Below are 26,012 nucleotides of genomic sequence, written 5' to 3'. Positions count from 1 at the left end.
AAAACAAGGTGAATTAAACCCAAAAAATTCTTCCCTGTGAGTGAAAGGACTCACTGGCCTCAGAAGTCACAGATGAGGGTTTTGCCAAATTGAATTACTAACAAAAAAAAAACAAAAAAACAATAAGCACTCAATACAAAAAACAGTATTTACAAGAAAATTACAACCATTTTTTTTCTTTTAACCCAATTCCACTGGCAACTCAGTTCCCCGTAATCCCTTTTACAAACTCCCATCAATCAATATCAGCAATCACCTTTCTTTCCCCCCCCCCCCCCCCCCCTAGTTATTTAAATAGTCCACGCTGGTTTTGTTTCAGTCAGTGATGAGATTCATAATGGTCAAAAAATCAGTCCATTACTATCAGATTATCAACAGTTTGATGTGTAATAATAATCTGTTCCCCTAGATCCAAAATGACAGTCAATGGAAGTTATTTGTCCGTTTTTGTTTTTTTCAGGTAACCAATGACACGACAGCGCCAAGGAAAAAAAAAATAACTAAAAGACCTTTGGAAAAAAAAAAAAAAAAAGATTTCAAAGATTTAACAATATCTACATTCATGGTGTTGGTATGATGTCCCCACACAGGCACATACATGCACACCACAGTCACATCATGGTATGCAACAAAACAAGCAAAACAAAAAACAAAACAAAATAAAAACAGCACACATTAAAGCATAAAGAAACACGCACACACACACAGACACACACACACCCTCATATATACACAGTTCTGTGCATGCATGCACACAAACGCACACAGAGAGGGACAGATTTACATTAAGTGCACACTTCTTTCTTTTTTTGGGATCAGCATCAGACTTAAAAACCCAAGAAGATTTAAGTCAATACCATTTAAAATTTTCAAAAAAAAACAAAACTTGAAAACAAATGATGACGAAACCATTCAGAGTTCAGCAATCCACAAATGATTTCAGATAGATCTGAAAAAAACACAACTGCTCACAATTAAAACAAATCTATTAACAATTCGATCGATTAGGACAAACCGTAAAAGGAAATGAATAACGGTTTCAGAAGAACAAACATACACCAATTGTATGACATATTGTTTTTAAAAAAAAAACAACAACGCAGAGTCAGATTGAGCAAGCTACTCTTGGAAAACAAATGTTATCCCTTCAAATTACAAACTGCTCTGGTCACACAATAAACTGTTTTATTACCAGAACAAAGTCAAAACTGCTGAATAAACTGAACGCAATTGTTTCAGACTGATAAACTTTTATACACTACAAAACGTGTCAGTTAAGTTCCATAAATGACAGTTTTTTAATGACAGACACATGGAAAATGGATCCTGCAGTGCCTATAAATGGTGTTCAATCCCCTTTTTTTTGTTTTACAACTCCAAAGCACAGAAGATATAATCATTGTATTTGACACTGAGGAACAGGAGACTCTTTAATGTGATATTGAAAGCATTTTTGGTGTGCAAACTAATCTAAATTGGGTGCTTATAAGTGATTTTACAAGCCCTGAAAGACCATATTTGTGTAATTGGAAATGTGACGGGAAGCTCCAACAGCTGGTTAGTTACACATCTGGTTGTGAAAAATAAGAAAACATTCCGGCGAAGGATACAAGAACAGTTTTAAAGGCACTAAGATAGCCCGCTGAATACAATAATTTCTTCTTCTTTTTTTTTAATAAAACAGGGAATATGGCACAAATATAAATCTGTTTGGAGCAGACTGTGGCAGCAGAAGAAGATTAGTGAGGAGGCCAAGTCAGACTTCATTATTAGAATTTGTGGTTTTACCTAAATGGTTGCTAAGAGGAATTTGGGAGAAGTTCCTATATATAGATGTTGCTTAGCCTAATTTTCTTAATATGATCAATTATTTTGTTTTTATTTGTTCTTAATCTACAGACTTGAGTTGTTTCAGCAGCAGCCCATCAGTTTGGGAAATTCACTCAACTTGCTGCTGTCTTACTGAAAGTTAAGTGAGATTAATATCAGTTTAAGTTCTGCTGTACTTAAAATGAAACTGCAAATAAGTTAAAATTTCCTCAGAAATGTTGCAGGTTTCCTTTTAAAGAGTCACTTCTTGTTAATCGGTATCAAAAAACCTCATTACATCCACTTTGGTTCATTGTTGCAAAGCAAAAAAAGACATGAAAAAAGTCAAAGAAAGGGGGTTGTAGAGGGTTGAACCCTTTATAGGCACTGTAGCTTTTAAATGAGAACACGGGTACGTAACAAGTTTGGAAAAATTTCCAGCAACAAAAAGACATTCATAATGGCTTGAATTTTTCCTGAACAAATACCACCTCTTTAAGAACCAAATGATAAAATCTACATCATAAATTGAGAATAGAGAAACAAGTCAACTTTTCTGAAAAGAAAAAAAAAATTAAAAAAGGAAACATTCTGAAGAGTGCAATTTTTCAGTACCCCGCACACCCCCCCCCTCCCTAAAGTGATCCACCATACTATGTTCTTTGGCTCTAAGAAGCCTGTTCACAACTCATGCCACTTGTTTTTAACTAATTACCAGAATAATAAAAGAAACACTGGAGGGTAAATCAATATCCCTGACATTAAAACTAACTTTAACCATTGAACCTGTAAGTCAAGATTGAAACCAACGGCAGAAAATGTTCATGACATCACCAAACCAGTGGGATGCTGTTTTTGGCATAACGTCAGCCTGTGAGATGATCATCACACCGGGGAGGGAATGAAACTGGTTTTTTTCGGACATTAAAGGGGGGAAGGGGTCCTTCCATGAGAAGATCACAAACGCAGCAACTTTATGTGGGTGAGTGTGAAATGGATGAGGCAATGCAGGGGGCTCCCTCTGGTGGTGGGAGGATAGCAGGGTTGGCACAGTGGCAGAGCTCCCTGGACTCTTGGCTCAGCTCAGCGCTGCTCAGTTCATCTCAGGACGCCGTCGGCCCCGTTTCAGTCCGAATCTGAGTCCGACGAGCCCTGCGACTCGCTGCTGCTGTCCTCCGACTTGTTCTCCTTGTCTTCCGCCTCGTCGTCCTCGTCGTCTTCGTCATCATCTTCGTCGTCGTCTTCTTCGTCACCCTCCTTCTTCAAACACAAGACGAGAAAAGAAAAAACGTTCAGTACGGACAAAACTTCCATTTTCCTGCCATTAACCTGAATGCTGCCAAAGAGAGCTGCAACTCACGTCGTCGTCGTCATCTTCATCGTCTTCGCTGGATGAGGATGCCTCGGAGGAAGCCTTCTCCCGCTCGTCATCATCATCATCCTCATCCTCCTCCTCCTCCTCGGTGTCCTGTCGGAAGAGACATTTAAGTAAGGCTGCTGCATGAATTTCAGACACAACTAATAACAGAAAGAGTGGACGCTTACAGATTTTTTGGCCTTTGCCTTGGGGCCTCCTGGTTTTGCCGTAGTTCTCCGTTTCTGAAACATCAAGTAGAGAAACATTTTTAAAACATGTCCAAGAAAGAATTTAAAAAGCTAAACTCTCTGTTCAAGTATGTGATGACACAACTTTACTTACTTGTGAATTATATTCTTTGTAAGTGTTCCTCTCTTGTGAGGACAAGCTCTGTGAAAGGATGAAAGTTGAACGTTAGATAAGAATTTTTCACCGTCAACGATTTCTTTAAAAATATTTCTCCTTCTCAAACATAAAACAATCCCTTCTTACAGCGAGCCACTGCTCCAGTGTTATTTTGTACTGTCTCTGCTTCTCCTCGGCTATTTTCTTGTATCGGTCCTTGTCCTTCAGAGTTAATCTCTGCCAGCGGCTGCCGATCTCAGCCATCCGCTCTTTCATGGGTAGGTGATTCAGCTCTCCGTTGGACAGCATCTCCTGAGAGAACTTCTGATATCCATTTCTAGAGAGTCAAAAGCAACATTAGAACTCGACGGTTTCACAGGCTTACACATAGACAGGCTGCACAGATGGGTTGGATGTGATAAACTCACGATGGAGGCTTCTTGGGTTCACCCTCAAACTTCATCTTCTTCCCTGAGGCGATGGTGGCAGCAGGTGAGCGCATCTCACACAGGTCTCGCTGTCGAGGAGAGACAAGTTTACTGTTAGCTCCTGCTGGTTTACAGATGCTGCCGACTTAAACTGGACTGAGACAGTAAGTTTATTCTGACCTCATATCTTTTCTGGTCCTCTGCTGCCTTTTTGATCCACATAATCTTCTCTTTTTTCTCCATGGTGCTCCAGGTTCCTTCCATGGCTTTCTGTGCCTTTTGCCGGTCGTTCTACAAAGCAAAACATTCACATATGTTCCTGAAAACTTGTTCATTTTTCAGATGAAGCTCAGTGATGGTGTACTTTGCCATGCTCTGTATGATAAATAATATAATAATCTCTCAATCCCTTTTGGAGAGTATACAGATTGTCTTATTATATAACTTTATAATGTTCATCTAAGTAAGGAAATATACACGTAGTTCATGTTCTGATTCTATTTTCAGTGTATAAACTGAACTTTTATTGTATATTTTTAGGACTCATCTACTTGTAGATGACTAATCACTTTTTCTTCTTAATATTGAAGCTTATATTAATGGATAATAAAATGTATAATCACCACTAAGGAAGTAAATACTATTGTTTAACTGCATCTTTTTAACTTTGAACACAGATTTCCAATACAACCATCATCATGGGTATTAAGGGTATATTTCTTATATGCACTAACAGAAACAATAACAAAACCCAGGCCTTTAAAGTGTCAGTGAATTTAGAAACCTTCAAGACCATTAAAATTAGATAGCTTAGCATCAGCTTAGAGTGGAAATCATTTCTCATATGCACTAAGAACTATGGTTTGCTATGACCAGCAAAATGAGTGTTTTGTGACTTTTCCGGTTGGTATTTTTGGATATACCTATGAGTGTAGAACAAGGTCACCACTGAAGATGCACACGGCCATGCACACCTTCATAGTATCACCTGTTGATTCAGTGTATATGATGTACTGGGCATACCTTAAATCTTGCCAGGTAGTCTCCTATGACACTCTGCTGCCAGATGTCCTGAGCAGTCTTGGGTGGGTCCGGCAGACGACTACGATCCTCCCTCTCCTTCTTCTCTGACTCTGCCTTCAGGACCATTTCTAGACGTTTATACTTCTCCTAAATGAGCATGACAACTAATTAAATACACAGTAATGATGATAATCCATGTTTCTACCATGCAGCCAGCTCCCTGTTGCTCCTGTCACACTTTGATTGGTTACCTTCTTCTTATCGGGCAGCTCATTCCACATGCGTGCCAGGAGTCTTGTGAGCTCGCTGTCAGAGAGGTCTGGTCGTTCCTGGTGCAGTTTGGGACGTTTCTCCTCAGAGAAGATAAACATGGCTGAAATGGGCCTTTTGGGTTTCTCGGGATTGACCTGCAGATTTGAAAGTAAGACAGTATCAGAAAAGGATACATCATCGTCCAATTAACAAAGCTACTGTTCAAAAATACCAAGATTCACACATATGGTGAAAGAGACCTGAGCTCAAAATGAAACACTAACTGTGATAACCTTTTTTCTCTTGATAACTCATCATAGCAGCAAAGCAGAACAAATAACAACCTCGAGCCGTAACCTCCACAGACTGAATTCTTGCTCTTACCTTTGCTTTTGTGTTCTTCTTTTTGGCTGCAGGACTGTTGGCTCCAGCGCCCCTCTTAATCCCGCTCTTATCCTCACCCAGGACCCGCGCCTGCTCCTCCTCAGACAAACTCTACAGATGTGCACAAAGCAGAAATAAAAAATTAATTCCATTGAGAAAGTATAGCACATAAATGGGGGAAAATGCAGTGAAATGTGAAAAAAAAGCTGGATGTTGTAATAAATAAACAAAAAAAGTCACTTACACTGAGAAATCTGTTCATCTCAATTTCAAACTCCTTCTTCCTCTGAAAAAATGAAAAAGAAAAGACAGTATTTAGACAAAATCAAAGACTTGCTTTATTTTTTGATAATGCCAGTTAATGTTTCAAAGCTCACCTGTTCACAGCGTTTCTGGTAAGCATCCTTCTCGTTCTGTTTCAACAGTTTCCACCTCTGGCTACACATCACCATGCGCTCTGTGCTGGGAACTTCCTTCATGCTCGACATCAACTCGGCGCAGAACATCGAGTAACCGTTTCTGAAATAACACACACACACACACGTGATATGTCGTGTTTAAATAACACACACTCACAGAGAAGTGGCCTACAACATGCAGACAAGTCAGCAGTTTGTTCTCAACGGTGACTCACGGAGGAGGTTTGTCGGGTCGGCCGTCAGACTTGTCCTTAAGGTGCCTCTCGGCTTTAGTCAGGGTGGACTTGGTGAAATCCCCCTGGGTCATGTTCAACTCAGGGTGCTGCTGGATGTACTCGCGCATGGTCTCCTGCAAATGTAGCAAACAAACCCAGCGAGTTAGCGCTCCTGCTGACGCGCTTATCTTTACATTTCTACTCTGGTGTGACATATGACACATCAATGTAGTCTCACCTCATACAGTTTTTGTTGCTCCAGAGACTTGCTGATCCACTTGAGTCTCTTTTTGTCAGAGAGCTGTGTCCACTGTTTGCCAAGACTGTCTTTAATGTCCTTGGTGGTTGCCTGTTTATAAAAAACAGAGGACGTTAACACCTGACACATGAGACCATTAAACTTTTTTTTTTTTTTACGTGTATTGTAAATGCCTAAAACTTACATCTGGGCGGGTCTTGAGGAAGGCCTTCTTTTCATGGTTGTACCACAGCTGTTGTGGTGTCTTGGGCTTCTCTGGTACATTTGAGCCCTTCTTGGCCATGCTCTCCATAAGGTCTGGGTGTAGTTCCCTACATTAACATATTACAAAACACACTTAAAGACAAGTATCATACTTGGATATTGTTGCAAATGAATAAAGCAACTGCTACATCCCTAAAGTGAATAATACTTAGTCTTTCTCACCTGAACTTCATCATGCTTTGCACAAATGTTTCTTTGTCTCTCAGGAAGTCTTCGACATATTTTTTCTGCAGACATGAAGAGAAAAGTGCGTCTGTTAGAACTCGTCAATTTGGGAAACAGTATCTAATAGCGCCGCTGTTTTCTCTTCTGCTCCACCACTGACGCTTTTGACTGACCTTTTTCTTTTCGGGCAGCTCCCTGTACTTCTTTGAGAGGATTTTAGTTAAATCCAAATTGCTCATCTCGGGGTGCAACTTCGCATACTTGGCCCTCTTTTCCATGAAGAAGCGGAAGTATGGAGTCAATGGCTTTTTGGGGAAATCTGGGTGCTTCTACGAGAGTGAAAAAACCTGTGAGTTAACACCCAAACAATGCTACTTGTCCATTAGTCATATTACGTATCTGTCTTAACTCACTTTTATTTTCTTGCCCTTGTAAGGGTTCTTGATGTAGTCTTGAGCGTCAAATATCAGCTCTGTAAGGGTCCGGAATTTACGAATCTGTGGATAAGACACACACACACAGAAAACACACTCAGTTAGTAATAGAATTTGGCATTTACCAGACAATAAATCTATCTCACTTCCCCTTTCCATACCTCTTTGGAGACTTCCGACCACTTCTGCTTACACATCTCCCCTGTGTATGAATTGAAGGCCACCTTCTGCCAGTCGAGGTGGGACTCTGACGTTTTGTATTTGGTCAGGTCTTTCTGGGGCAAGGCCACTTTCATGCACTCCAGGAGTTTTAAGAGGTCATCCTGTGGCCACACTGCGGTGATGCAAAGACGAGAGAAAGGGACATTAAAGTGGTGAATGACATGATTGGCAAAAACTATCTGCCAATTATTTGCATGTTAAAAAATATACTCAATATAGTTTTATTAATAGCAGATATGTGGACATTGTGCTATTATTAGAAAGAAATGGCAATTAATTATTATTTGAACATATAAAGTAATCCCACCTAGGCCTTGGGTTGGTACCTCCATTACTCCATTCATTTGTAAATGTACAGTCTTGTATCTACAAAAGCACAAAAAAGTCACGTTAGCAAGTAAAATCTTTAACAGAAACATTATATTTATTATGGAAAATAATGTCAAATGTCATCCACAAAAATGTACGTTCATGATTAGCCCCTACACAAATCATAATATTTGTGTTTTTAAAAAAATCTCGGAATTTAATGTTATTTTTTATTAGTGTTTTATTCATATGATTAAAGTGTTTTTCCCCTCCATAAGAGGGATTACAAGTGTGATATAAAAAGTAAAACTCATGGTAATGGAATTTAAATTTGGCTCGACATAATGGGTTATGTTCATTACACCGCCCCTTAAACGTTTACGCTACATGGTGAGACATAGGCTATTGCTTGTGACGGCTTCAAATCTCAAATAACACTGCGGAGGGCTTCAAACTAAGCACAACTAGCTACGACAACAGGAGTCTCTCCGTCGAGCAAATGTTTCCCCGACCGGAATTTGGCGAATTAGCACTATCCTTTACTCCACAAACAAATGTATCGTGGACGCACAGGAGCGACCATTTTCTCGCCTAGACTGCTCGGGTAATGGAGGATTTTTCAGTCGGGGAGCTGAAGGTTGGGGAGGATCCACGGAAGGAGGAAGCGAATGGACGTGGACGGACAGGCAGCTGTAGGCGACCAGCTGACCACGGGGATCTGCTTTCGGTCTCCGACAAGAGGGGGAATGGTGGCTTTGGAAGCACTGCAGTGAAATGCGCCACTCGGCAGAGGCGCTTCATCCGCGTCGGATGCGCGTCTAGCTCCGCCATGCAAACCTATAATCTTCCCTTCTACATGTTTACTCGGTACTGGAGCGAAGTGAGGGAGGGGGGGAGAGAGAAAAAACAACCACATTCTCGTGCACAGTCAATAAATAAGTGTTTTTTTCTAGGCTACTTTATTAAGGGGTTTTGTTTTGGCTTTTAAAAGTGGTGATTTTAGAGCAATATCCAGTACATTCTTCAGCGAGGCGTAGCCGATCTGTGCTCCAATGATGGCGGCTGCTCGTTGTTCATCGTGTCCTTCATGGCACCAGCTCACACTGTGGTTGTCCATCGTGTGACCCAGCTACATTAAACCCATCGACACCGGCCATTTGTATAACTTTTAACAGCTAAAAACATACACACCCGGAGCCTTTGAAACATCGAGAATAGCTTCAATTTATGTAAAAAATACAACATATGGACGATGGAAAAACAAGAGCTGGGGCATTTCCATGGCCAAGGGCAACTTGGCACGACAAATGAAGCTTAAAAATGGGGCATTTGACTTAATATTTATAGCTAGACGCATTTTTTAAAATGTTAAAACACAAAACTTTACAATTGCCTTCATTTTTTGTTACAAAAAGGCTCCGAGAATTTAGATTTAGCTACATTATTGCTCACAAAATATTAAAAAGTAATATCTTCATTTCTTCGAAAGTATATAATATATAGCTACCTCGTCGGGTTATGATTAAACAATTCAAATTAACGAAATTGGTAACCGAGATTGCTGTTTTAATACCATGGTGGGTTACTTGCGGAGGCACAGGAAGAAAGAAGAAAAATGGAAAAATGTTTCAAACAACCAATCTGTTACATTTTCCAACCTTACTGTACTTAAGTGAAATTATTTAAAACACACAATATCAGACATTTTGGCTACAGTATTGCGGTGGTTAAATATTAAGAAATAGCTCCAAAAATATAAAAGGAAACATGGTAACACATCCGAGACTGAGCAGCTTCACTGGCGCTGACAAACAGCTCCAGGTCCGCCATGCTTCAAGCCCTTGCTCTACATGGAAACCTACCGTGACAAGGTCCAATGGCGCACTGCAAAAAACTGAGAAAAACCAGGGGCTTAAACAACTTTAAAAAACCCAGGGCGTTGCAGACTACCCGTCCTCTCGCACCCAAAAAAGCGTCGAGAAGAACAAGAAGGCGGGTTATTTTTCTCTCCACCTTGGAAGCTCTCGGTCGTCGCTGGTTTCTGGGCTACAGTCAGTGAGAGAGAGAGGGGGAGAGAGAGGGCGAGTCTCTGCACGGTGAGATATTAAACCGAGATCCCCTGATGGCTAACCGAGAGAGGCGGCTGGCTGTTCCGACAACAGCCGCATGGAGGTCTCGGCGCGGAAACCACCGATAATTCCCCCACGCAAATAAATAACCCCTCCAGTTTCAGCACGAACAGACGAGAGTTTCGCTCAAGGGAGTTGGCATAAAAACAGGCGGACGGTGGCAATTTTTTAGAAGGAAATAACAACGCTTAGTATTACCTCCGAGGTTCTTGCATAGAGTTTCTTCCCCGCTGTAGAGGACAAGAAACTCGGCTATGGCCGCCCTCGTCTGCACCCTACCCCAAGCTCTTGGTTCATTTGGCTCAGTACAAAGAAGCGACCGATCGAGGCGCTTTTCAAACAAAAGCAAACATTAAAAAGGTGGATTTTGCGGTGTTTTTTTCATCTTATTTTTTTTAGAGCGCGAGCGCTTGTTTATCGTGCACTCTCGTCGAATTAGGAAAGCGATCGCGGCGGCTGTGTTTGCCTGCTTACCTGTTTCTCGGCGTCGTTGTGGAGGAAGAAGGGGAGGGTTGAACGATAGCCAGCACTGCGCCGTCCGTCCTGGGCTCCAGTCCCCGCAGAGATGGTCCTTCCCCCCCGCCTCCATCTCACTCGCCCGTCTCCCTCCACTCAACGTGCAGCAGCTTTTTCTCTCTCTCTCTCCATCCATCCATCCATCTATCCATCCAACCCATTTCGCCAAGCGCCGATCGAGGAGCCATCCACATTTTTTTTTCTCCGCGCTGTTGTATCTGAACCACACAACCGAGTGCGATTATTTCTACTCATGGTTGGAGGAGGCCGACCATGTCTGATCTGCAGCCGAAGTTTGCACGCCGAATATTTGATCAGGTAGCCCGAAACTTTCACGAAAGCCAAAGTTTCTGCCAGTGGTTATGCATATTTTTTTAATGCAACTGGCTTACCTCATATACTCCCCATTATTTAACATAATTAAAGAGAATTTTCCCAAGTTTATAATAAGTTTATAATTCGCACTTTCATTTTAATGCCAGTTTTCCACCATTTTTCTTCTTTTTTTTTTTTTTTTTAGAAGACAATCTGATATATCTCCAAAGCAGCCTCCGGTGTCTTTTTCATATGCCAGAATCCTCTTTTTGCAAATTGTAAGCGGCTGTTTGACAGCTTCATTTTGGCCCAGCATGTTTTTTCTTTCCAACTCCACCTTGTGTGTTTGTGGGCGGAACCCGCAGCCGTCCAATCCCGTCAGTCCGATCCAGGGAAAACAAATTACTTTCAGGCACTCGGCCTCGTTAAACTGTGCTGCGTTTGGTTGCTGTCGGAAATATTGGCATCATCGAAATGAGCACAGAAGTGGCACAGTTATCTAAGGAGTCGATTGTGAAGTGTGCACAGTGTTGGGGAGTGAATAGTTACATGTAACAGTGTTTGCTTAATTACAAAATAAATATAACTGTAATCATTAGTTACTGGAAAAAGTGTTGATGATTACAAAGGGGGTTACATCTGAAGTCAGACCTTTTAAGATTTTGCTTAGGAGGATGATTTTTTCCCCCATTTTGAAATATTAAACATGTTACTGAATACATTGCTGTTTCTGATTCCTTGAAAACAATATATTTTTTATATATTTTGTAAATATATCTTGACATGGGCTTAAATGGTGTCACAGTACCAATTAAGCCCATGCCAGACTTTTAACTTTTTTCATAAAATATGTTTATTTTGTATTCCAAAATAAACATAAATGAATGAATACATTTTCAAATGATATATACATTTTACTTTATAAGACAATACATATCTTATAAATCATGTCAGTATCCATGAAAAATACCTGAACTTTTTTATTTTGGTGGGCTTAATGGGTACACTTACCTAATAGTTGAGAACATTCATTAGAAAATGAGAAAAGTAAGCAAATATAATAAGTTACATTACTTTGATTAGGTAATTGGAATAAACTAGTTACATCACTATTACATTTTAAATAGGATAACTAGTAATCTGTAATCTATCACATTTCTAAAGAACCTTCCCAACCATGAGTGAGCATAATGCATGTTGATGTGTTATTAATTCTTATCTAAATGATCAATGTTATGTAACCTCCCCACTCTCATATTCGCTACGTAACCTTTTATTTGATCGCCATCTTTAATTAAATAAAGCAATTAAAATGTTCATTTTGCCTCATTTAGTCATCTTGTCAAAGGTGTATTTTTCTTTTTTTCCAGACTAGTTCAGAATATATTTCTGGTGTTTTCCAAACAGAAGTATTGAAAAGTAGGAGTTTACCTGATTACCATGAATGCAGCATACAGCTATACAACCACCTCCTCCTGTCTCTTCCAGGTTATAATGAACTCAGTGAGTGATGTGCAATATTGTTGTTTGTTTTTTTGCATTCATAAAAAACCAACCAGTCTTTAAAGGCTGGTTTTATTTTTATTAAAGTGAAAATCCTAAGCATGTACAGTGTTTCAAGCACACAAACATATGATAGGCAAAACAAAAGGCATACAATACATTTACAAATCAAATTTTCTGTGATTATATCATCAGTACAATTAATTTTTTTCAACAGCTCAAACAATTAGCTCTCATCACCCATTATGCACCCACTACTGCTGATCTCTATTATGATCATAAAAGCAATTACACACTGTCTTCAGGATACGGCTGAACAACCTCACTTACAAGCAGATACAACAGATAGCAGATACCTCTCCATACACGTTCTTATGAGGTGATATATAAGATGAGGCAAACCTGAGGAACACAATTTTAAAATATTTAAGATAAACAAAGTAAAGGTCATGGGGGTCAGGCTGGTGTGACAGCCACGTAAAAATGTTTAACTTTGATTTGTGTGTGTGTATATAAAGACCTGAATACATCTAATGGCTAAATTTTAATAGTGTGCATAAGATTTGGTGAAATTACACTAGTACAACAGAGTGATCTACAATATGGCATCACTGAATATTCATTTTCAAAAGCAGTAGTTATGCACGAAAATAATTTTTACCTCACATTATAAGGGAAAAATAACCCTAATTTCCAGAATTTAAATGGCTCAAAAGAAAGATCAAGTACATAAACACCCCATATCAATACCTTTAGTAAGAAATAAAGTGGAAGATGGAATATATAAATTAAATAAAGAAGATGTAGTTGTGAGAGGACTCAAGATGTGTAATACATCTCAATGACAATGTAGACTAATATTGGTTCTCTAAAGTGGTCCATGATCACAAATACATATTTAGCTGTATGAATAATGTATTAATCCTAAAAATGTGTGGCACCTTCCTTAAAGGTACCACTCATAAAACTAAATGAACAGTTGTGAACTGCAAATGATTGTTTATCTGATTTCTTCTTCTTTTACAAAAAATAGTCATTGATAATTGGTTTTTGAATGAAACCTTAACGAAATGCTATGGTGTTGCTCATGGCAGCGGGGACTCATTGTAAACATCCGTCCCAGGTTCCTCCTCTAAGTTGACTTTGGCGTCATCTGCGTCAAGCTGCAATAGAAATGCATGCAATTACAATAGAGAAGTCTGAATATCAAATAATTGTGTATATAAAAGATAAAATAAAATCAGCCTGGAAGGGGGGGGGGGGGGGGGGGGGGGGGTGGGGGGGGGGGTGAATGTAAAAGAGAAGTACTTACACATTTCATCTCCTTGACTGTAAAGAGTGTGCCAGTCATGACCATGCGCAGAGGGATGGTGAGAATGAGAATGAAAGGCAGTGCCAGGGAGAAGGGACTCATCTTCACCATCCACAGGACGCCCAAGCACACAATCTGGATCAGCGTGAACAGATGCATCTTTAATGTGCTCACCTGCACAGATGACATCAAAGAAGGGTGTGAGCAGAGGGTGGAAGTAAGAGCCAAATAAATAATGTCATATTACTGTATGCACATTGAAATATCAAGAAAAACCTAATGGGACAGCCATTTACAAAATGTCATATTGAGCTGACATACTGGATTGCATAAATTGTACAGGTGTTTATATTTTTCCGGTATTTTAGTGTATGTGACATCATTATTGTGTAAAAATACTTGCAGAAATGTAAAACTGCATATTGAACTTTGGGTGTATTAAATGTATTAATGATCAGAGGGAAGTTCTGAACATCGTATTTGAAGAGGGTGCATACTTTGTTGGCATAGGCATCTGGGGGGAAATATTTCCTGGGCGTGATCAGCAGAAGCATCCGGTCCCACATCTGGATTCCACTCAGAGAGGTGATACCCATGTAGAGGAAGATGCCAAACAGGGCGGTCATAGGAATCATCTTCAGAAGGGGTTCCATGAAGATAGAAACACCTGGAAATCACAGAATAAATGAAAGATTAATAAAAGAAGATGGCAACGCATTATGATCCAGCATTGAGGTAGTAGCACCTACCAACAAGTATGGCGACGAGAAAGCCGCTGATCCTCTGCTCAACCACCTTCTCAATCTCTGGCTTTGGGCCCTTGCTCATGACAGTGAGAGCGTTGGCATGGGTGACGGATCGCACGGTCGCAGCGCTCAGCCACGGCACTCCAAAAATAGAGGAGATGCCCCCCATGGTGACCAAGAGGAGCAGATCAAAGTGGAAACCAGATCCTTTCACCATCTTCCTCTCCGGTTTGCTCACAATCAGCCTAGAGGTCCACAATGCAGAGATAGTAGAGAGTTAGTATGTGGGCAACAAACAAAAATCTGGATTTTATTCAATGTTTTCATTAGTTTCAGACAGTAATGCCATCATGTACAGTATATTGTCACTCACGTTGTAATCTGGGACTCGAGGAAGATGAGGATGAAGACGAGCAGTGCTGGTACACAGGACGCAAACATCATCCAGATAGGGAATTCCTTCCTCTCTCCCATGGGGTTGATGAACCACCCTCTGGCTGTGGGGCTGGTCACCTCAATACCTTTTGGCACAACAAGTTTCTACAAGAAGACAAGATGATATATAAATATATTTTTAGCTAATATATCTTCAAGGTATGGATATGATGACTGAAAGAGACCAATGAAAGTAAAAACTTGCTCCTGCCTTATGATTAAGTACTAATATATCACATTCAAGTATATCACTGATTAAATTCATCAATCAACAAGGTGTGAGTGCCCACTGGAAGATTGAACAATGATGATCGTGTTGTCTATCATCAATATCTTTTAAATAATATACCAATCCTATTGAAAATGGGTATTTACGCAGAGAAGGTGACTGACTAGACAAAATCCACGCCACAAAAAGGGCTCCAAACCTCCAAACAAATCATGACATGGCACTGAAATAATATAATGTCTATATTTCTTTCAATAGCTTGTGTACAGTGCATACAGAACAACTGCAAAACATTTAGACATATTCAAATTGCACATGATGTGAGGTTTGAGTGTTCTTTGAGATGTCTTAACTCTACATAGCACTTACCTGAGTGTAAGCATCCTCAATGCAGATGTCAATAGCAATCATGATGAAAATGGCAATCGGGACACCGAAATCACCAATCAAACGACGGATCTATGGAGTAGGAAAGGAGTGTCAAGAAAACACAACATGGTCACTTAATTCAAATGATTTTGCATTTAGAAAGGAGTAACGTGGGTGTAGAGAGTTGATCTTACCGGGCCAGGGAGATAATGACCATTCTTGAACTGGCGAAGGAAATATGCAATGAAGAAACAACCGAACATAAGGCACATGGACAGCAGGGCAGTGTTGGGATAGGGTCTTTCAACCTCCACATGAATGGTTTCGTTGCTCTCTGGGTGGATGTCCATCTTGAAGACTGGGTGGAAGGGGTCGTCCACTGTGTCATTCAGATGTTGGTAGTTCAGAATCAGAGGGTGGGCTTTGAAGATCTGATGTAAAAAACAGTAATAAGATATCACAGGGAACATAAAAGAGACACCAAATGAGATGATTACAGTGATGGTTTGGGCAAAATGTATGATGAGATGAGATGGGGAAACCTTGATGAGCTTGCTGAAGGTCTCATAGATGAAGATGAGAGAGATGAGGATGGAGAAGATTTCTTGGGTGAAGCGTGAGATGAATCTGACCAAGAAGCTGCCTTCCACAGCCACAATGATGAACACGATCACAATCAGCCACATCCCCACCCAGATACGACCCACAATGTATTCCATGCCCTGGGTCTCGCAGAACTAGTATAAACAAAACAAAATGTGTATTAATGAAACTAAATAGCTTTCTAAAGAATGATTGTGAGGGTTTCAAAGTGTGAATGTATGAATGCAAATTATACATACAGCATAAAAAGCTTCTTCAAACACCAGCAGTGGTCCTGAGAAGCCAATGACAAGGACAGGCTGGGCGGCAATGAGGCAGAAGATGATACCCTGGACACTGGTGGAGATCATGAGCTCTGACACTCCCATCATTTTATTAGTTTTGTCAGCTAGGGTCAGACAACAGAGACAATAATTGGTCAGTTGTACTCACGCTAATAACAAGGATCAATGAGCTGCTTTTCTCTGACTCTCTCTTACCCAATAATCCTCCGAAAGTGATGGCAGGTGACAGGGCAGCGAAGTAGATGAAGATGACGGCAGCGAGGACCTGAGGGTTCAGAGCATCTGTGTAGTCGCTGATGTAGTGGCGATAACGGCGCTTTATGTCTTTCACCATCCCACCGAAAGGATAGCCTGTACGGGCCAGAGGGTCTTCCCTTGGACCCTCTACAGCTTCATCAACTGAACATATAAACAAATAAAATCAATATTAGTAGTAATTAAAGCAAATCTGCTCTCTTAGTGTTGCTCTTAAGACAAGGTCCTTCTTTCAAATTTCTCCTGCACGTACTGTTCTTGTCTGTTCCCTGCCTTTTTTTTCTTTTATCAGTGTCTCACAATTAAGACCACATTTCCTGAGATGTATTTGATTCCTTTTGCAAGGAGGTTGTTGCAGCTTATCACTCCTCTGTTATGTGACTGAAGTGGATAATTTCTTTGTTATTAATTTGTTTTATAATTTACTAAATGAACAGCACCATCTTCCTGCATTTTTATATAAAGAAATCCAACAATTACAAAGTAGAAGTTTGTCAGTGCTCATCTTCTCAGTGATGGTCTTGTTTTCTTACAGTCATTATGATTTACGGCTATTGCAATAATATCTCCACAATAGAATCTCAAAATGAATGTTTTAATCTCTTCTAATGGTGCATGGAGCATCTTTAAATTCATTTAATATATTTTAACCACAGTACAAATATGAGACTGGAGAGGAATGTGCATGTTTAATAAACACATTAAAATGTATGACCAGAATGGCATGTGGGGTTTTGTATGGTACGGACTGTGTAAAAATGTGTCTTCAGGCTACAAATGTTTGGTCAGTAGACAGCTGTGGAAAAATGATGGACACTGTAAGCACTGTTGTGTGCGCTGACCTTGGACCCTGTCACCAAAGAAAAGACGGGTGTCAGAGGGGCGCACTCTGTCCTCCAGCATCTTCTTCTGGAAACTGATGATTGGATTCAGCATTTCTTGATCCTGGATCTCAGTGGGAGGGATCACAATGCTGCAGTCCATGAAGTCAGCAATGGCATTGGTCAGCTCTTTCTCAGTCGTGGCCAAGAAAGCCTCCAGAGAGAACACCTAATGACAGCCACACAAAAAGGTTTTACTTTGCTGCACTATTATTAGCAAACATAATTATATTAAATAGAAATCAGGGTGTTTTTACATTGGTAGGATTGTGTCAGTGATAAAGCTACATTCTGCTTTGCCTTGTTTTATCTCCCTACTTTCTCCTCTTTCTCACCCAGTCGGCCATTAGAGCACCCATGGCACGCCCGGTTTCACTGTAGTCCATGTCATTCTGGCTGGGGCCCATGAGGACGAAGACAAAGCGGACAGGGACAGAACACTCCATGGTAGACTCCATCACCACAGAGTCCTGTAGTCTGACAAAAGCCACCACTGGCTTCTCCAAGGAGCTCAGTACACCTATTGGAAACACCCTCTTTAAGTCAAACCTGGTCATCCACTTACAGTATAATAACCTGGAGATGCATGACTACATTTGAATAACATAAACGTACCTGAAAGGACCACTGAGGCCTCCATGCTGTCAGAGCAGTCTCTCTGCAAAAATAACAGTCCAGCAGTACAATAAGCGTAAACTCTGATGTTTTAATCCATGTATGTGATATTGATGATCACCCAAATGATGAAAAAACAAAGATTAATACCTTTTTAGTTACAGAAAAGGTCTGCATCTCAATGTCTCCAGAGGCTGTAACCCCAGGTCCACCAGTTTGACTAGAAGAACAAAATAAAATCAATATATATTCTGCAAACATTTTCATGACTTTATTGTTTTGTAGGAAAAAACTGAGGAACAGTGGGTCCTGTGTGTTACCTGCGTCTCAAGAGGAGAGCTCTGAGCAGAGCATCGCGATCATCAGCACGAATATTACCATTGTCCACAAGCTCATCTGCCACTTTTTCAGCCACAGCAGACAGACTGTTGGCATTCAGATCAAAGAGGTATGCACCTGAGGACAGACACAGGCTGGTCGTATTCACAAAACAAAAACAAGTATGATTTTATCCCACTGTAACATATACACTGATTTCTGTGACATTTAGGGTTCCTAAGTCACCTGTGCTCATGAGCTTGCGGAGCTGGATCAAGCTCTTGAAGGTGAGATAGGAGACGTGAGAGGTACTCCAAACTCCTTTTGTAGCGTTGAAGTTTTCCTCAAAGCCCATCCAGCGGGAAGTCTCCTGCCAGGTGCTGCCCTGGAGCTCATTCAGCTCCACATAGGCCTGTGGTTATATAATGTAGTTAGTTAAAAAAAACACATACCTTAATTTGAATTACATGAACTTCAGGCAAGAGTTGAGAATGTAGACTAACTTGAGCGTCTCCTCTTGTGGTGGCATTGGTGTTTACGTTCAGGAAGGCTGAAATAAAAAGACAGAGAAGTTATTTAAAAAGTCAAATCACTGAAAGCTGCATGGACTGTGAGAGGAACCTACCATCTGAGTTACTGGGGATGACGATGGGCTCCATGAGAGGCTCATTGCCCTCCTCCTCCTGCCTCCTCCTGTCCAGGTCGTAGACATCACTGAAGCCTGGTGGACTTCTGGTGGTGTGGAGGGACAGAAACATTAACAGAAACTAAAGATGATCATGGGGTGAGGCTCAACACCTTCAGTGTCTCAGCAGGTGTTATGGACAACATGTCATATGGACAAAAATGTGGGATTTTTTTTATGTAAATACACTCCAATTATTGTGTCTGTAAGTGAACTGAACCCCAAAGCCTTTAAGTATAGATGGAAAATGGCTTAAGATCCATCCAAGTAATGAATTAATAAAGGCTATCTAAAAAAATAATAACATAAAAAAGGTGTTATTAATGCTATTCTGTTTACGGCCAGAAGAGGGCAGTGTTGCTCAACCTATCTCCTATCACTGGCATTCACTTCTTAGTGCTGATAACTGTGTGCCCTGACCACAAGCTGTGCAAAAATCCCATCTCCTTTTATTGGATTCACTAGGTACAAACCTGCTGCTAGGAAAAATACATTTCCTGTATATCATGTAAATAGCTGAGTTGTAATTGTGTCTGTGAATCTTGATTCCCCCCCCCCTGAAAGCAAATAAACCAAAAACCAAAAACTCCAGCTGACATGGAGCAACTTAAGCAATAATTTGAAGTCATGTTACTTTGCTATCTAGCTGATGTAAGTCCAATATTCACTTTTCCTTTTAGCCCAGTTTTGATTTTTGAAAACAATACTTGACTTTATAAGATGCTAAAAGCTACGTCAGATCTTGGTAGCATTGCCTGACATACTCAGATCAGGGCAAGAAAGCGGACCCTCAAACCCTTTGTCTTATCAGAGACAGAATTTCTTTTACATAAGTGCAACCTGCGTAAGTACAGTCTGCTTAAACAGATAGACCTCACAGAGAGGAAAGACTTACAGTGTAAATGGGGAAGGGAAGGCTGACTCATTGTCCTCATAGGACATGTCACTGCCCTGGAAAAGAGGAAAGAGATTTACTGGAATAAAATGTTTGATGAAAATATATATTGCTGCAAGATTTATTGATCAAACTCTATAGTCTGCATCCTGACTAATTTTACAAGATTTATTTCCTCTGTGATAAAACCCTGGAGAACAAAATAACATCATGTGTAGTTTTTATAATACAATCATCCTGAAACGTTATCTGGGTAAACAACTGGTGGTTGTGTGAGTGTGTGTGAGTGTGTGTGTGAATGATTAGAAGAGAGCTCTTGATGAGCATGTTGACACCTTGCATGGCAGCCACTCCTGTCAGCTGATGAATATGTGTGTGAATGGGTGAATGTGGCTTGTAGTATGAAAGTAGTATGAGTGGTTGGAAGACTAGAAAGGTGCTATATAAGTGCAATCAATTTACTGTTCGTTATTACAATACATCCTGCAGCAATTGTAAAGTTGAGACTGTATTTTAACATCAGCTTTAGAGTAAAGATGTCAGATGTCACAATGCATATGAAGGAAATAAAGAAGACCAACCTCCTCAAAACTGAGATGGTTCTCCATTGATGTTTTTCAACCTCAAACCTTCAGCTACTTTTCTGCGTTCCCTAAGACAGAAAAAAGAATGAATGAGCATAAAAATAATTACATCAGTTATAATAATTACATCAAGTTTCCCATAACTAATTAGAAATAACAGTTGGGACCATTAACATTAAAAATTTAGTCAGTTCCTTTAATGGTGATCTTTTGGATTTGACATGCTTTAAACGCACAGGTGCACCTGCAGTATCCATATTACATAATTTAGCAATAAATATACATTATAGTTTTGTGTTTTTTTAAACTATTGGAGAACAGGTTTCTCTGCTACTAAAGATCCCAAAAATGACTTTTATCGCTGTCTAACATAACACAGCCGCTCTGTCTGTAGAGCCACAGCTTAGGACAGATAATCAATCAACCGTTGAGACTGTGAACTACGTTATAGTTTAAAATAGAGGACGCACAGAGCCTTATCTTTGGGTTACGCCCTTCTTCTACAGCATTACAGCAAATAACTTGTAATGTTATAATGAAGAACATGCAGCTACTGTTACACTGTCACATTTAGACAGAAATACTTACAACAATATACGTCTTATAATGTAACATTGTTTAATTTCAGCATAATAAACAACAAAAACGCATTTTTTTGTAAACTTGCAATTGAAAATATCTCTAATCAGAGGTGAAAGGGCTTCTGTAGAAAACAAAACAACAAAACTAGATAGTAAAATATGTATTATTATCTCACAACCACTTAAGAGGAAATGAAACCCATGAATGAGACAATTAAGAGGGAATGATTACTGGTTCCAAAACAGATCTCAAGATAAGGCCATTACATCTAAACAAGCACACTGCTCAATATTAAGACTTTACTGTTTAGTGTTTTACAGAGAATATACAGGTAGTTAAACACCAAGCCAAGACAATTTTACAAATTATGAACACTGTCGCTGGCTCAAAGTGCTGTCAGCTTTTCAAAGATGAGAATCACACTTGACCTCCAATGAGTAAAATGCTCGAAATATGTTTACAGAAAATGCAAAACTAAATATTTGGTATATTTTATGTTAATCCTTTCCAAGAAAATAACTTATGCTTAACAAAAAAGTTTGGATTCTAATGTCCTGCCCTTATCTTACAAACATGTCAAAGACCTAAAAGGTTAGAATGTGCTGCTCTGTAATCGAGATACATTCAAATATCCATCTTGTTTGACCTCTGCCCTCTAGTCCAGTAGTGTAATAAAGTGTGTCTGACCCCTGTCCAGCAAAGGCCACACCCTTACCTGCATGCAGGTACTCCCACCTGGTCTCCAACACTTGGAACAGGACGGTCCTTGTTCTGTCAATCCAGACGAGCCCAATGATGAAGTGAGCTGGGACCAACGAAGATGAGTTGCAGATACGAAAAAGATGAGCGGGAACACCCATATGAAACTACGTCGACCAGAAGAAGTGTTGTACCCCACAACCCCCCCCCCCCCCCCGGTTGCTTAGCAACCTGGCAGGGGGGTGGAGGAGATAAGGCCTGTGTGACAGACAAACAGCCATATCATTGAGGGACACCTTGAGACAGGGATATCCCAGCCCTAGTTTGCCCGCTCTGCCCTCTCAGCATTAACTAAGTTTGGGGGGCTTTCAGAGGAACCTGAATGCTAAAACTCAGAGGGGCACATGGGGGTAAAGAGGGTAAAAATGGGGGCAACGCACAGTATCACGTGGAGATAATCTTACTATCTTGTTTACGTAGTTGGGGATTCCCTTACGTTGAAGGGGGGCCCCTGTGTTTAATTTAATTGAGGAAAATGATGTGATAAACACATTAAAGTCAGCGTTTTTCTGTACAGCTCTAAAGCTCACATGGTTTGTCTCCTGTGCATGTGGCATGGTAGCTACAGCTGGCTGGAGCTAGATGCTTATGGTCCAACCCTGTCAGATGACACATACTTCCACATGATGAGATACTGACACGTGTGCAGTGTAGACTGGTTGACAGTAAAACATCAGAGGCCTGTGTTAATAGTTTCTGCAGTACTGCTGCTGTCAAAGAATGGAAAACTAACCTTATGTGCATATGACAAGCTGATTAGTTTAGCACTTTTATACATAAAAGCATACTAGGGTGCAATAGGGAGGTATATGGCAGCCTACCCTAAAACAAACATTTGTAAGGATGTAAATTCTTGCATAACAAGTCTTATTAACAGATACACTATATGGCAAGAGTATTGGGGCACACCTCTTCTCAGCCACAAAGTGGCAGATCACCTAAAGTCACAGAGTGGGGTCAACGAGTGCTGGGACACATAGTGTGTAAAAGTCTCCAACGGACTCGATAACTGCAGAGTTCCAGACTTTCTCTAACATTAACATCAACACAACCCGTGTGCACTGGGTGCTTCATGTAATGGGTTTGTATAGCTGAGCAGCTGCATGTAAGCCTTACATCATCAAACACAATGCCAAGCGGCGGTGTAAAGCACGCTGCCGCTGGACTGGATGAGTCTGGGTTCAGATGCCAGAAGAACACTACCTGCCCACCTGCAGTGTGCCAACTATAAAGTTTGGTGGAGGAGGGATAATGACATGGGGTTGTTTTTGTTGGGTTGGGCTAGGCCCTTAGTTTCAGTGAAGGGAAGTCTTAATGTTTCAGCCTACCAAGACTTTTTGGATAATTCTATGCTTCAAACTTTGTGGGATTTGTGGAGGGCCCCTTTTCAGTTCCAGCATGACTGTACCTCAGTACACAAAGAAAGGTCCATTCAGACATGGTTGGGTGGGTTTGGTGTGGAAGAACTTGACGTGAGTGTAATTTATTTCCCAGAATCATCTTTACATTTAATAATAAAGTCAAAGATTATTTGACTGACAGCATCACTATAATATCATTATTGTGAATAGTTCTGCTCATGATCATTTTGCAGTGAAAATCTGATATTGTGACAGCCCTACTATGAAGAAACCAAAGAATCCTACAGTCACCTAGTTAACAATTCTCAATTTGCTGCAGATTAATAAAGTGAGTACAAGTGATCAACAGTGTTCAGGAGTCCTTGGTTTCCTCACAATGAAGTTACTTTGCAAAAAAACAGAGAAACTCCACGAATCCCCTTTTCTTGTAGTCAAAGGTTGATGAAGAAATGATTAAAGCAAAAAACTAGAGAAAAGTTAGGAAAAAAATCCATAATGTTGTGTAACTTTGTGTAAATATGGTAATTTTGTGTCCCCAAGCGTGATAGCTAAACTGTCTCACTGGTTAAATATTGCAAAGTAAAGTTGGCATCAGAATAAACAATGGACTGAGTCAATATAATCTGGTTTGTCATCACCTCAGTTTTGTTATCACCTGCTGTAGAAGCTATCTGCGATGTCCATGTGTCTCAACATACAGAAGACAGACACTCCCAGTCTTCATATAGCTGATTCATACAGAGACACACATCTGCACATACATTGGGGAATTTATAGAAACACAAAGCACAAAATGGAATTACACAGCTTCAAATATTGCTTTACATAGTGCTAGATTTCAAAAATGTGTAAAATGACAAAATATATGATGGATTGAGTGCTTATTTGAAAGGATATAACATAAAGCATCTACAACATGAAGCAAAAGGCATGTAGATGATGTGTGAATGGGAGTTTTTAGCTTTCCTGGTAAGAAACTGTAATTAGGAAAATCATTGGAAATGGATGAGAGGGAAACATAACTGATTGAAATACATCATACCATGGCAGTCAGTGCTTGTAGATGATTATGATTATGATGAGAAGTAAAATTTGAAATGTAAAGGATGACCATTGTCAACAAAAAAAAAATCAAATATCTACAATGGCAATGAAAAGTATTAAAAAGTATTCATATTTCATGCTTTACTGTATTACAACACTGAGTCAAAGTAGATTTGAAGTGGCCTTTTTTTGACACTGATCAATAGAAATCTTCGCTTAAATATAAAAATCAAACAACAAATCATCACTGGTGCATATTCTCATTAGTAAAATAGAGATCACCTGAGTGCTTTCAAGTGGTTTTAAATGACTGTAGTACAAATACACATGTATCTGGAAGGTCCCATTTAAATACTTTTTAAAGGCGCTGAACATTTTCAAACTTCTTATTGGACGACTAACTACAGCGGCACAGATGACGTCTATCAGCATTAGAACAAGCAGGCTGGTGTGAGTTATCACTGAGAGCCAGAGCCAGGACTCAAGACCCACCTAGTCGCAGTGTGCTACACTTAACTACACAAGTGGAACAAGTTGATCACTGCGTAAAATACTGAGAGAGCTGTTCTTCCATTTCATTTACATAAAAACACGAATTAAACCAGCATTACAATTATTCAGGACAGAATAGTAACTGTTTTTTTCGTGATATTTTCCTATTATATTTAACAATTTCAGTGAGGGTGCTCAGTGATTCTCATTTTCTATTTCCACTTCGAAAATTAAATTATTGTGCTCCATGGTCTCTGACTGTCCATGCAGACCCACATTATTATTCAACATGCTGAAATTATGACATTAACTTGTGGTTAATAATGTTTGTTTGGCATATTGTTACAACCCGAGCATGACATACAACCTGAGCTGTTCATATAAATAAATGAAGGATTTTCATTGATTTCCTGTTTAAAAATTAACTTGTGGAAGAACAAATTGTGAAAGAACACCGTCAAAGCAGTTTACTCAGACTGCTGCATATTTGAAGCCTGTGTATTTGATATGTTTGTGGCAGTACCTTCAGCTTGAGCTAGGGGATGCCAGACTGAAGATGGTAGTCTTTGTTGTATTTGGCGCCCCTTAGTGTAAACAATGTGGCAAAGTACTGCACGACTAGATGACTTATTTCCCCACAGAGCTTAAACAAAATTTTCACAAAATTAGTTATACCCCCCTTATCTGTCCTATTTCCTTTAAGTTAATAGATATGTGGTCTTATTTAATGTCTCCCTTGTGAAAGAAATATTTTGTTGACATAAAACCCGTTAACACGTTAATTTAACAAATTATTTAACAACTGGATGTAACAGTTTTATATTAATCTTCATTTTGGCTTGTGTGCAGGTGCAGAGTGAAACCTTAAGTGTAAAAATAGTTCAGTTGAGTCATCTAAAGCTACTGGTGCCAAGCAGGTTTTGTTAACCATAAACAGACAGGTGTGTTCAACTTGTTCAGTGACATAATTGGCAGTTGCTAACCACCAGTGTCAAGAGACTCATCATGTTAACCAACATGCTCCCCGAAGGAGCGGCTCCACGTAAATGAAGCAGGCAGCTGGGAATAAGGAAACACAGGTGTATTATCAAACACAGTCATATCTTTTAAACAAGGCTGGTGAGTCAGTGCAAAAGGCTTGTGCATAATAGTGTTCATGATAGGAAAACAATGACTTGACAATGACTTCATGAAAAAGCGACAACAACAACAGCA

General features: G+C 39.9%; 2 protein-coding genes across 5 annotated transcripts; both read right to left on the bottom strand.

Annotated features, from left to right (window-relative positions):
• On the bottom strand, positions 1-11,503 carry ubtf (upstream binding transcription factor). 4 transcript variants are annotated; one of them, XM_062438342.1, is made up of 21 exons: positions 9,748-11,503; positions 7,884-7,942; positions 7,516-7,688; positions 7,334-7,417; positions 7,094-7,249; positions 6,918-6,982; positions 6,676-6,802; positions 6,471-6,581; positions 6,233-6,366; positions 5,976-6,117; positions 5,843-5,884; positions 5,599-5,709; positions 5,214-5,369; positions 4,963-5,109; positions 4,120-4,230; positions 3,940-4,028; positions 3,659-3,848; positions 3,509-3,556; positions 3,355-3,408; positions 3,170-3,277; positions 1-3,066 (listed from the first exon to the last, which is right to left on the bottom strand). In XM_062438342.1, the coding sequence occupies exons 2-21, from the start codon at positions 7,918-7,920 to the stop codon at positions 2,935-2,937; spliced, it is 2,217 nt and encodes a 738-aa protein (XP_062294326.1). In that variant the 5' UTR covers positions 7,921-7,942; positions 9,748-11,503; the 3' UTR covers positions 1-2,934. The 4 variants fall into 4 exon arrangements, with proteins under 4 accessions (XP_062294326.1, XP_062294323.1, XP_062294324.1 ...); XM_062438339.1 differs by having other exon boundaries at positions 1-3,069; positions 8,457-11,501; XM_062438340.1 differs by having other exon boundaries at positions 1-3,069; positions 10,489-11,501.
• A 1,233-nt stretch (positions 11,504-12,736) lies between these two features.
• On the bottom strand, positions 12,737-21,974 carry slc4a1a (solute carrier family 4 member 1a (Diego blood group)). Its single transcript, XM_062438439.1, has 21 exons — positions 21,857-21,974; positions 20,557-20,627; positions 19,976-20,031; positions 19,021-19,127; positions 18,899-18,945; positions 18,642-18,807; positions 18,398-18,533; positions 18,228-18,297; positions 18,078-18,120; positions 17,798-17,982; positions 17,424-17,631; positions 16,522-16,725; positions 16,282-16,430; positions 15,982-16,176; positions 15,634-15,870; positions 15,440-15,529; positions 14,780-14,946; positions 14,410-14,651; positions 14,158-14,327; positions 13,661-13,834; positions 12,737-13,511 (listed from the first exon to the last, which is right to left on the bottom strand). The coding sequence occupies exons 2-21, from the start codon at positions 20,581-20,583 to the stop codon at positions 13,434-13,436; spliced, it is 2,751 nt and encodes a 916-aa protein (XP_062294423.1). The 5' UTR covers positions 20,584-20,627; positions 21,857-21,974; the 3' UTR covers positions 12,737-13,433.
• Positions 21,975-26,012: the final 4,038 nt, after the last annotated feature.

The sequence above is a fragment of the Scomber scombrus genome, chromosome 18 (assembly GCF_963691925.1).
Source record: "Scomber scombrus chromosome 18, fScoSco1.1, whole genome shotgun sequence".
Taxonomy (NCBI): domain Eukaryota; kingdom Metazoa; phylum Chordata; class Actinopteri; order Scombriformes; family Scombridae; genus Scomber; species Scomber scombrus.
Note: the sequence above shows the minus strand (reverse complement) of the source record. Positions and strands in the feature narration are given on the sequence as shown.

Coding starts and splice junctions, on each gene's coding strand:
- ubtf (XM_062438339.1), bottom strand. CDS start 7,920: ATGAATGGAGTAATGGAGGTACCAACCCAAGGCCTAG. Junction 7,689..7,883: donor GGTACCAACCCAAGGCCTAG/GTGGGATTACTT, acceptor GCATCACCGCAG/TGTGGCCACAGGATGACCTC. Junction 6,118..6,232: donor CGACCCGACAAACCTCCTCC/GTGAGTCACCGT, acceptor GTGTTATTTCAG/AAACGGTTACTCGATGTTCT.
- slc4a1a (XM_062438439.1), bottom strand. CDS start 20,583: ATGGAGAACCATCTCAGTTTTGAGGAG. Junction 18,121..18,227: donor CCTTTTCTGTAACTAAAAAG/GTATTAATCTTT, acceptor TTATTTTTGCAG/AGAGACTGCTCTGACAGCAT. Junction 13,835..14,157: donor CAGATGCCTATGCCAACAAA/GTATGCACCCTC, acceptor TCATCTGTGCAG/GTGAGCACATTAAAGATGCA.